The sequence below is a fragment of the Macaca fascicularis genome, chromosome 1, assembly GCF_037993035.2.
Source record: "Macaca fascicularis isolate 582-1 chromosome 1, T2T-MFA8v1.1".
Lineage (NCBI taxonomy): Eukaryota > Metazoa > Chordata > Mammalia > Primates > Cercopithecidae > Macaca > Macaca fascicularis.
Genome location: NC_088375.1, coordinates 86,409,868 through 86,422,255, shown reverse-complemented (window position 1 = coordinate 86,422,255; position 12,388 = coordinate 86,409,868). Strand labels below are relative to the sequence as shown.

At 52.2% G+C, this 12,388-nt stretch overlaps 1 protein-coding gene across 1 annotated transcript; it reads right to left on the bottom strand.

Annotated features, from left to right (window-relative positions):
* Positions 1–4,819: 4,819 nt before the first annotated feature.
* On the bottom strand, positions 4,820–12,006 carry RNF187 (ring finger protein 187). The gene is made up of 5 exons (XM_045384697.3): positions 11,824–12,006; positions 10,716–11,426; positions 9,552–9,644; positions 6,530–6,751; positions 4,820–5,918 (listed from the first exon to the last, which is right to left on the bottom strand). The coding sequence occupies exons 1-5, from the start codon at positions 12,004–12,006 to the stop codon at positions 5,916–5,918; spliced, it is 1,212 nt and encodes a 403-aa protein (XP_045240632.3). The 3' UTR covers positions 4,820–5,915.
* Positions 12,007–12,388: the final 382 nt, after the last annotated feature.

The window sequence follows — 12,388 nt, the reverse complement described above, 5'->3', positions numbered from 1 at the left end:
CACAACATTCAAGTCTTATTAACTTTCAAGTTAACTTCCATAATTAACTTTCAAATTTTATTATTTAAGACATTTCATAAGGCTGCAGCTGCCTTGAACAGTGATTCCTCTGATGGATCTGGGAAAAAAAATTTTTAAATCCTGCTGGAAAGGATTCACCATTCTAGATGCCCTAAGAACATTCATGATTCATGGAATGAGGTCAAAACAGCAACACGAACAGGAGTTTGGAAGATGTTGATTTCAGCCCTCATGGATGACTCTGAGGGAATCCCAGACTTCAGGGGAGGAAGTCACTGCAGATGTGGTAGAAACAGCAAGAGAACGAGAATTGGAAGTGGAGCCTGGAGATGGGACTGAATTGCTGCAGTCTCATGAGAAAATATGAATGGATGATGAGTTGCTTCTTATGGATGAACACAGAAAGTGGTTTCTTGAGATGGAATATACTTCTGGTGAAGATGCTGTGCACATGGTTGAAATGACAACAAAGGATTTAGAATTGACATCAACTTAGTTGATAAAGCAGTGGCAGGGTTTGACAAGAGTGACTAATTTTTAAAGATGTTATGTGGGTAAAATGCTATCAAACAGCATCACATGCTATGAGAAGTCTTTTCAATGGAAGAGTCAATTGATGTGACAAACTTCATTGTCTTAAGAAATTGTCACAGCAACCCCAAACTCCAGCAGCCACCACCCTAATTAGTCAGCAGCCACCAACATTGAGGCAAGACTCTCCCCCAGCAAAAAGATGGCAACTCACTGAACACTCAGATGATTATTAGCATTTTTTGGCAACAAAGTATTTTAAAATTAAGGTACATACATTGGCTTTTTTAGACATAATGCTACTACACACTTAGTGGACTACAGTACAGCCTATAAAAGCATTTTATATCCACTTGGAAACCAAACATTTCATGGGACTTGCTTTATTGCAGTATTTGCTGTATTGCAGTGGCCTAGAAGCAAACCCACAGTTTCTCCAAGGTATGCCTTTTGGTTTGACCCCAGACTGCACTCCAAAGCAGCGGCCTCATTCTACACTCCTCACAGCACCTCTAAGCTCACCTAATGTGCTACTGTCACTCAGACTTCAACATCACCTAGTGTTGCAGTTCCCATCACCCGCCCGAACCACCACCACCCCACTTGCCTCGAGTTAAAGCAGTATCTCATTATGGTTTTAATTATGATTCTCCAGTTACTAAAGAGTTTAAGCATCTCCTTATATTTTGCTGTTGTCAACCTCATGAAATAATAGCTACTCAATTAGGTAATATAGATGGTAAAATGGCCCCAAACATTTTTATCTCCTCTCTTTGGCCACAGGATCCTGAAACTGAAAACGACCTTTGGGTCCCAACTATCCACAGCTTTCCCACAAAGCTCTGAAAATAAGAGTTGAGAAAAAAGTATTGAAGTACTGGACAAATACATCAATGTCTTGAGAATGTGTCCCCTACCTTCCAGCAAACAAACTGTTGCTTCTCTATGCAGTGCCTGGCCTCAGTTTCCTTCCACATGTCACCCACTCCCCACATCCTCTTGACCAGAGAGATCTGGCTGCGGCAAAGCCACAGGGACACAAGTGGCTCCTCAGAGCTTGCATGGTCAAGGGTTGAGTAAGGGTGTCTGTTTCAAGCCATTTCTACAAAACACCCTGTGGGAGCAGACCTGAAGGATTAGGGGAACCGCCATGCAGATATCGGGGAGAAACATTCCCTGGAGATCAGAGGCCGAGGCAGGGCCCACCTGGCCTGCTGAAGAGAGGCCATCGTGCTGGGTCTGCTGGGAGCAGGGGGCACAGTGGTGACCAGAGAGAGAAACAGCTGGGGGTGGATTATGTAGCGCCCCCCAGGCCACTGGTAAGCTTTCCCTGAAGGAATCTGAGTTGCTGCAGGGCCTTGAGTACACCGGAGGCAGGCTCTTGCTTAGTTTTATTGTTTTAATAAATTTTATTGTGTATATTTAAGGTATGCAACGTGATGTTACAAAGTACAAACAGATAGCAAAATGGTTACTACTACAGGGGAGCAATTAACTTTCCCATCACCTCCCAGAGTCAACCATTTTTAGAATTTTGTGGCAAGAGTAGCTGAAGTCTAGTCATTTAGCAGGAACTCCCAAAACAGTGCAATTTTATTACCTACAGTCCTCCTGTTGTACATCAGATCACCAGACTGGTTCATCCTACATATTTTAAGGTAGAAACCCATCTACCTGCGGGGCTGAGAATGCACTGTTGGAGCAGGGGTAGGAGATGAGGTTTCCAGGTCTCCTGGGCAGTAGAGGACAGTGCCAGTGGGCCACGGTGGGGGACTGGCGAGGAGCAGTTAAGAGGAGGTCAAGGTCTGTGGCTACAGGAAAAGCCTGCAGGATTCCTTTGCAGACCTACTGTGGACTGTTAGTGAAGACGACTCAGAGACAGCTCTGAGATGTCTGTCTGAGGACTGCAGGGATTGGGCCCCTGGGTGAGTCTGGGATGAAGGCGTGGTTGGACCTGGAAGAGGGTTTGGAAGAGAGACCCACGTCGGAGAGGCAAGTGTGAGGTCACCATGGGGGTCTGGGTAAGACAGAGAGGCCACACGAGGATGCCAAGAGTCCATCCACATGAAGAGGGTGGAGTGGAGAGGACACAAGGGAGATGGAGGATTATCAGCAAGGCCAGAGGAAGCCCTTGTGGAGGGAATGTCCCTACACAAAAATCCATTCAAAACAGACAAGGGCTTAATTGTAAGGCCTGAAACTGTAAAGCCAGCAGAAGAAAACACAGGTGAAAAACCCCATGACACTGGCCTAGGCTTTAGGGTCATATCACTTCTTGCATGTGACCCTAAAAGCACAAGCAACAAAAGAAAAATAAACAGGATTGCATAGAGCTAAAATGCTTCTGCACAGCAAAGGAAATCATCAACAGAGTGAAGACAACTCACAAATCAGGAGAGAATATTTGCAAACCATACATTAGGTAGGGGGTTAATATCCAAAATATACATGGAACTCAAACTCAATAGCAGGAAAGAAAATAAACAACTAAAAAATGGACAAAGAACCTGAAGAGACATTTCTCAAAAGAAGACACACCAATGGCCAACAGGTATACGAAAAAATGCTCAACATCATTAATCATCAGGGAAATGCAAACCAAATCAAAATGAGATTATCTCACACTTCTTAGAATGACTAATTTCAAAGACAACAAATGTTGGCGAGGATGTAAATTATTATAGCCATTATGGAGAAACATATGGAGGTTATTCAAAAACTTAAAAAGTTGAGTACTGTGACCCAGCAATCCTACTGCTAAGTATTTTCCAAAAGGAAATGACATAAATATGTGGAAGAGATACCCACACTGTGTTTCTTACAGCACTTTTACAACAACCAAGATAGGCAATCAACCTACGTGGTCTAGAAGCAAAGTGGATAAAGGGATACAGTGGAAAAATTGATTAAGAAAATGTGGTATATACACACAATGGAATACTATTTAGCCATAATAAAGGAAACCCTGCTATTTGCAACATGGGTGAATCTAGAGGACATTATTAAAGTGAAATAAGCCAAGACAAATATCGCATGATCTCACTTATATGTGGAATCAAAATGTTGATTTATAGAAATAGAACAGTAGTTAGCAGGGGCTGAGACAAGAGGATTTGGGGAAATTCTAGTCAAAGGGTACAGAGTTCCCGTTATACAAGAATAAACTCAAGGTCTATTACACAGCATGGTGACTTCAGCTGATAACCGTGTACTGTACACAGTCAGCCCTCGTATCTGAGTGTCCCACATACGTGCAGAGGGAGGGCTGACTGCAGGGGACTTGAGCATCTGCGGATTTTGGTATCCAGGAAGGGGTCCTGGAACCAATGCCCCTTGGACACAGAGGGATGACTATGACTGTATTTGAAATTGCTGAGTGTAGATTTCAAATGTTCTCACCACAAAAAAAAAAAAACATGAGATGGATACATGAATCTGCTTGATTCTGTCACTCCACAATGTACAGATATCAAAACATCACACTGTGCCCCATAAGTATATAATTTTTTCAAATAGAAACAGGTTGTGATTGACAGGGTGGGATGTTGCTGGTCAGCTAGATTAGGTGAGGATGGTGAAGCCACTGTTGGACCTGGTGATGTGGAGACACTTTGATGTTGCGGGAGACTCTGTCCCATCAGGACCTGGCCAGGCATGCATCACAGGTGTGCAGCGCAGGGGCAAGGACACTTGGGGACGACAGCAGACTGCAGCAGGTAGAGACAGTGAGAAAGACAAACTGGAGGTCTCAGGATCGGGATGTTGTTGGCGTGCTGACAAAGATTATCTACTTGGCCAGGCTCTGGAATCTTCTCCTAGGGTCCTCTGTGCCCTTTCTTATGAAATCCAGTTTTAGCAAGAACCCTAATTTGGTTTAACCATAATATCTGACCACCCTCAATGGTACCTGACTGGGTTCCTATCAGACCGTTTGCAACCAATGTCTGATCACCCTGCCTGCCTGCAGCAAGGACTCTGTGAGGTGGGTTTAGCCAGACCCCCCTCAGCCCTGATGTCTCCTCACAGTCATTCCCACCAATGGACCCCACACTGCTCCTCGGCTTCTCCAACCCCTGCCCTACTGTGTCGGGGTGGAGCCCCATCTCCCCTGAGGCCCCAAGGAAAGGGCTCCACACCCATCTCCATGGTCCCAATGAAAGATCTCCTCACCATGCTTTAGCAAGTGTCACGAGGAATTTTCCTTTCACACTGGAGGGTGGCCAGAGCAGGGGGAAGAGGTGGACATACGGAGACGAAGCAAACGAGCTGACACAAACTCACTTTATTCAACATTGAACCAGCCCACACGCTGGGTAGGTCAAACTCACAGACATCGCACCAAAGGCCGGGGACTCGGAAAGGCTGAAAGGCTTCATCTGGAAATAGGCACTGCTCACAAGCCCAGCTATACCCAAATCTCAACATCTGCCTGCATCTATGTCCCAGACTTTGCAATCCTGTCCCCAGTGCTGAGTTTCTGTCGACTAGACGAATTTATCTACACACAAGGATGCTGCAGGCAACTGAGCTACTGCTACGAGCTTTGCAAAATTCAACTACTAAAGGAAATGGGAAGAGAGAAAGAGCCAGAGAGAACAGCAAGATGAGACACCATGGCAGGGCCTGGAGATGCTAAATGGGGTTAGCCACCTGCCAGCCCCCTCGCCCAGGAAAAAGGAGAAAGAGAGTTCCTTCTACGGAGGCAGGTGGAGCACAGGGAGGGCTTCTGGGAGACACAGAGGCAGGGTGGGGGCCAGGAAGGGGGAGGCGGACAGAGCGACGCGGATAAGGCTGGGCGGGGCCCAAGCCCACCTCAAGAGGAGGGCTGCCTCCTCAGGAGGCATCAAGGTGCAATCCAGTCTTCCTTTCTCTTCCCTGAAGACCTAAGTTCCAGCCTTCACAGAGCCTCATGTGCGTTCTTCTTTCTAGATGTTAACCCCAAATTCGACACTCAATGGTGCACCTCAGGTACCTGCCAAGGATCTGTGGGCCCGCATGGAAGGTGCAGGGTCTGGGTCCGTGGATGACAAGGTGAGGGGCAGATAGGTGACAGAGGAAGGGCATGGCCCAGAGCTGCCGGGACTCATGGAAGATGGGCTGTGGCCAGGACTTCAGGAAGGGTCGGGCACAGGTCGGAAGGGTCCTCAGGTCCAGCCTCTACCGGGAGGTGTTTGTAGCCCCCAAAACACTCACGCCTCAGGGTGAAGGATAAAGGGACATTCTTGAAACACACAACTATATAGACGGACCCAAGGCCGGGCGCCTTCCACGCTTCCCTGACAGCCACACGCTGACACTTCCCAAGGAGATGAGGATCCATCCCCTCCTGCCTCCAACTCTGGGACTGCCGCCGGTTGGCGCCATCACTGCATGGGAAGGTAGAGGGAAAGACAGAGACACAAAACAACAGAGAAAGAGACACACAGAGGCAGAGACAAAGACAAAAGGAGAGAGTGAGAGAGAGCAAGAGAGAGTGCACATGAGACAGTGCATGAGGTACTGTCCTGAGCACAACCAACCCAGGGCCTAGCCCAGACTTCTGTCTCCCCAAGGCCAAAGCCTTGTCACCTATGGCTGGCACAGGCAATTGAACCATTCAAGGCCATCTGGGTTGCTGCGGGCTCTGGGGTTCAGGCCAGGCCCTGGGCAGAGGCAGAAGAAAAGCCCTGAGGCTGAGTTTCTTGCCTGCTTCTGCCTTCAGAACCCTAGGGCGAGGCAGAAGCCTCAGGCACTTGGGATACCAAGTGTCCTCCCTTGTGAAGGTCAGGGACACCTCAGACCCTTCTCAACTTAAAACCCCTTCCTATCACCTTCCTTGACCACCCACCCATTCCCAAAATCAGCCCTGCAAGGCCACGGCAGTGGGAGTCAGGCTGGGCTTTTAAGCCTTGACCTCGGGCAATGGCCCCCCAGTGGCTCGCTGCTGCCTACGTCCACCCTGGCCTGATGGTGGACAGACCCAGTGCGGATCCCACACCTGCAGCAGCATGCTGAGGCCCAGGTTCCGGTGCTTCTTCTCCAGCTCCGACACCGCCTGCAGCAGTGACCTGAACCGCTCAGTGGGGTCAGCCAGCTCGTCCTCAGGTAGCCCCTCCTCCTTCTCAGCCTCCTGCAGGAAGTGCTCCTCCTCCTCCACAAAGAAGGCCCGCAGCTTCTTGTAGTCAGTCAGTGCCTTCTTCCTACGGTCCATCACGTGTCCCTGCAGACAGGTGGCAGGAAAAGACCTGTGTCCTCGCCCACTCTCCCCAGGCGAAGGGGAACCTGTTCCCTCTTGAAGGAGTTAAGAACATGCCACTCTAAAACATGCTGCTCAGGCACGAGTGTGGTGTGGTTCACGCTTGTAATCCCAGCACTTTGGGAGGCCGAGGTGGGTGGATCACTTGAGGTCAGGAGTTCAAGACCAGCCTGGCCAACATGGTGAAACCCCATCTCCACTAAAAATACAAGATTAGCCAGGCGTGGTGGCACATGCCTGTAGTCGCAGTTACTCAGGAGGCTGAGGCAGGAGAACCACTTGAACCAAGGAGGCAGAGGATGCAGTGAGGCAAGATGGCACCACAGCACTCCAGCCTGGGCAACAAGAGCAAGACTCCATCTCAAAAAAAAAAAAAAAAAAAAAAAACTTATGTTTTTTCTCCCACTAATCTATCTTCCTTTTTTTTGAGATAGGGTCTCACTCTGTCACCCAGGCTGGAGTGCAGTGGTGCCATCATAGCTTACTGCAGCCTCAACCTCTTGGGCTTAAGTATCCTCCCACCTCAGCCTCCCAAGTAGCTGGGACCACAGATGCACCACCACACCTGGCTAATTTCTTAATTTTTGTACAGATGGGGGTCTCACTATGTTACCCAGGCTGGTCTCGAACTCCTACCCTCAAGCAATCCTCCTACCTCAGCCTCCCAAGTTGCTGGGATTACAGGCATGAACCACTGCACCTGGCCCTGTTAGTTTAGCTTATGTCAGTTTAATTCTCCGGCCCAGCCTGGGACCCTAAAAGGGGAGAAGTAGAGTTCTTTCTCCCTGACACTGCAGTGGTCAGCTGCACATGAAGACAGTTCCTCTCCCGTCTCCCATGGCCAAGGGGACAGTAAATCCTTGAGTGGCCCTGCTAGGTCTAGAGCCTGTCAGGCACGTTACTGTCAAGGCAGGACACACACCCATCTTGCCAGAAACTGTCCCTGCTGTGCCCACACCAGAACTCCAACAGCTGAAAACCATCCCATCAGCCTTCAACAAACAGCTTTCACACTTGCCACTCTTCAGCTGGTTTCCAGCCAACCCCTAACCTTGGAAACAGGAGAGCAGAGGAGGATGCTACTGTGATTTTACTCAGAGTCATGGATGGCTTCCACCTGGCCCTGGGCCACACAGGGCAGGTGACAGCCATAGTCATGAGAAGCCAAGGCTTTTGTTGCTGAGAGAGAATGCAAATGACAGCTGGGTGTCTGCTGGTTGGCTGATGCGGCACACTGCAAACTCCTTCCTTTGAATTTAGGTGGCTTCTCTCATCCCAGCATCTAAGCCACCAACCCCCAAAACAGGACAGATTGAAAACTCCAACCTAAAACCTGTGGGCAAAACAAGTCCCTTGGGGGTAACACAAGTTATTGAAAACTTGGAGGTCCCCAAAGCCTTCCAGCCTCACTTGCACTGGGCAGTGTTGACCACTCACAAGGCAAGGAGAAGTTCAGAGCAGCCCCCAAGGGCAGTGTGGAGTGCCAGGGGTCGGACTGGCATCAGGGACTCTGTGTGTCACCTGTCACTGAGTGAGGCCTGCACCTCAGGCCTGTGGAGAGTAGGCGAGGGCTCAGCACCACCGGGAACACAGAGAGTCTACCTCAGCCTCAAGCTGGGGTAAAAATGCGGGCCTCAGCCTCGAGGTGCAGCCAATTACCCAAGAGCTGCTGCACCTTTGAAAATCACTCTGTCTTTCAGGTTAAAAGGAGGAAGTAGGAATTTATGAAACCCAGAGAAAATGGCACACAGATTTTTTACTACACATGAGGAAAAAGTCACCAAAGAGAGTTTAAACGACTGAAGAGCTTTACTTGTGAGTAACCTCAAAGAATCTAGTGGGATGTCCCTTTGCCCTTTGGGATGTAATGCTGTGGAAGGCACCCAAGGAAAGTAACACTGCTGTGGTCTGAATGTCTGTGGCCTCCCCAAATCCCCATGCTGAAATCCTCATCCCTAAGGTGATGGTGTTAGGAGGCAGGACCTTTGGGAGGTAATGAGGTTGTAAGGGTGGAACTCTCAAGAATGGAATCAGTGTCCTTAAAGGACCCCAGAGACACCCTTACTTCTTCCATGTGAGGACACAGTGAGAAGGCACCATCTATGAACCAGGAAGCGTTCTCAACAGACACAGAATGTGCCAGTTCCTTGATCCTGGATTTCTAGCCTTTAAAAAAAAAATGAGCAACTCTCAGATCAGAACAAGAGGACCACAGAAAGTTACAGATGTGTTTTAAAAGAAAAAAAAAAATTAGCACTTTGGGAGGCCAAGGCAGGAGAATCGCTTGAGGCCAGGAGTTCAAGACCAGCCTGGGCAACACAGCAAGACCCCCATCTCTACAAAAGCATTCTAAAATTAGCCAGGTGTGGTAGCACATGCCTATAGTCCCAGAGGCTGAGGTGGGAGGATCGCCTGAGGCCAGTTCGAGCTGCAGTGAGCTACAAGCAGACCACTGCACTTCAGCCAAATGAGACTGTCTCTTGGAAAAAAAAAAAAAAAAAGAGTAAGTCTGATGCTGCCATCACCTACAGGTGAAATGTGAGGCGAAAAAGAGGCTTCCACTGACTTTGGCTAGATTCTATTTGAAAAATACAAACACATCCTAGAAAAATACCCTGAAACTCACTAAAGTCCAGAGGCCCCTCCTCCAACCAACCAGCTGAGCAGTTCAGAGGCCTGGCCTGCTTGGCCTGGTGGTCCCTTTGTCTAGAGCCCTGAGTCCCTGGTCCCCTCATTCCAGGCTGCCCCCAGGCCCCCCACTTGCCTTCCACACTGCAGCTGCTGACTCCGCCTGGCCATGCAGGTCCCGGGCGTCATTCAAGTCCTTTCTCATGATTTCCACAGACCCCTTGTTCTCCTGGAAAGAGAGGAAGGTCACCAGGGGTGGGCAGAAGGTCTCCCCCAACCTAGCCCAGTTCTGAGGGACATCACCCCAGCTGAATGCACACAGTCTGACCATTCCAGAGATAATCTCGAAGCCCTGTTGTCTAGGACAGGAACACACAAGCAGCCAAAAGGTTTCTTGGGCTTCACACCTATTCAGAAGGATCTGGGTGCTGGGGCTAAGGGGACTGTCTAGGTGGGTTTAGGAGTTGTGTGTCTGTAAGTGGCCCTGTTCAGTGTGAGTTCGGTCTGTACCACAGGTCTGCACAGCCTGCCCTACACCCTGCCCTGCCTGAGCCCGATGGGGGTCACTCTGCCTGGTGGCAAGAGCCCTCAATGCAGGAGGAGCGCCCAGAGGCACAGTCTGGCTGGCTTCCCCTCCCCTGTATTCCTGTATTCAAGAGCGGGACCCCAGGCTGGCTGTTCTCTCCTACTCTGTATCCCCCAAACAACCCGCCATGGGAAAGGCTCCAGACTCCCAGACCCGTCGCTGCCAGACTCCCAGAGCGGGTCTCTGAAAGACGGGAGAGGGGACAGGCGGTGCAAGTGAGGGCTGGGTGGCCCGGAGAGCAGACAAGAAGGCGGGCCAGGCCTGTGGACATAGTGGAATACAGAGGGTCGAGAGGTGTGATGTCTTCCCCAAGGGAACAGTGAGTGGGGGAGTCAATCTGTGGGAACTAGAGGGGGGTCTATGAGTGTGAGGCAGGGCACAGCTAGTGGTGGGGACCACAAAGATGGACGCTGGTGGGGGAAGGACTTCGTAGAAGGTAGGGGGTGGGGAGATAAAGCACCGCCCAGCAGGGGACACCAAGATGGGGACGCGGACCAGACTCAGAAGAGACGCAGAAAACGTGGGGAGGCAAGCTGCAAGAAGGAGGGGCCCAGCACACGCTGGAGCGGGGACCCGTGGCGGTAAAGGGAGGGGGACAATCCGGGGACAGGGACAGTGGAAATGGGAAGGGCCCAGGGCTCAGGGGGACCGGGGCAGGGGCGGAGAGGCGCAGGGCACCGCCCGGGGCGGGGCACGGGACCCCGCCGCGCGCACCTTGCCGCGCAGCGCCTTCCTCCAGCGCGGCTCCCACTCGGGTGGCTCGGGGCCTGCAGCCATGCGGCAGGCGGCGCAGAGCGGGCCGGCGTCAGCGCGGCACAGCAGCTGCAGCGCGGCCTCGCTGGCCGGGCCGTCGCGCGCGGGCGCCGCGGCCGCCTCCTCGAGCGCCAGAAGGCGGCGGCTGAGCGGGGGCCGGCCGGGCTCCACTGCGCGCTGCCAGCAGTCGTCGGCGCACTCGGGGCACGGGAAGGGCCCGTCCTCCTCGGCCCAGAAGCGCACCACGCACGCCCGACAGAAGCGGTGGCCGCAGTCGGCACGCACCGGCTCCCGGGGCGCGCGCTGGCACAGGGCGCAGGCGGCCTCGGCGGGGCCCGCAGGGAGCGCCAGGGCTGCGGACGGCGGGGTCGGCAAGGGTGCGGGAGCGTCTGGGGAGGGCCGGAGACCAAGGCGACCGGCGACCGGACGGAGACCAGCACCAGGAAGACGACGCCAACGCCGGCGACGCGCACGGGGCGGGGATCGGACCGCGGAACGCTCAGCCGACGAGATCCTGGCAGCGGTGTGCTGCAAACTGAGGTCCCGGCCCCGCTGCCCTCCACAGACAAGATCCTGGCAGCAGTGTACTGCATCCGTAATAAGTCCGGGCCGCGGTGGGCTCCTCCGCCCGGATCCTAGCGGCGGTGCACTCCTCCGCCTTGGTTTTGGCAACTATGCTCTCCACCTGCAAGGTCCTAGCAGCGTTGCACGTCACCCCGTAAGCCCTGGCAGCTGCGCGCTTCACTCTCCTGCCTGCGGACCGGCCCAAGTCGTATCCTGAAATGTTACTGGGACTGTCCCTTCCTACATCAATAACTCCTGTAGAAGAAGGAAACAAAAGTTTTATTTTTACTTGAAGGTTCCATTTTTAAAAGGTTGTTCTTGTAAGCTGCTAAGATCTGAGCTGCGCGTTTCCCCGCGGTAGCTCGCCAGCGTGGGCTGAGGACGGGGCGCGAAATGGCCTGCGTGGGCCTCCTTCGCTGCTCTCATCCTACACGGACCCGCCCTGCGTGGGCACTCCCTGCGTGCAAGGGCCTGCCCGCGTGGACGTGCCCTGCGTTCACCCAACCTTCAGGGATCTGCCCTTGAACGGGCCCTTCGGACGTGGACACTCGTATACGCCCACCCTGCGTGGGATTTCGCTGCGTGGAACCATCCCACGGAGCCTCTTCTCGCGCGACCTCCCTTCTGGACCTCTGGGAAGCAACCCTGGTAGTCCGCTGTCTCCTGGCTGGCAGGAGCTCTCATTCATTCCGTGATGATGCATGACAAAACAGCATTTGTTAGCTTTTCTTTCTTTTTTTTTTTTGAGACAGAGCCTCGCTAGTGGCGCGTTCTCGGCTCACTGCAACCGCCGCCTCCCGGGTTCAAGCGATTCTCCTGCCTCAGCCTCCCAAGTAGCCGGGATTACAGGCGCCCGCCACCACGCCCGGCTAATTGTTGTATTTTTAGTAAAGAGGAGGGTTTCACCATATTGGCCAGGCTGGTCTCGAACTCCTGACCTCATAATCTGCCCGCCTTGGCCTCCCAAAGTGCTGGGATTACAGGCGTGAGCCACTGCGCCCAGCCGTTAGCTTTTCTTTTTTTTTTTTGAGACTGAGTCTGGCTCTGTCGCCCAGGCTGGAGTGCAGTGG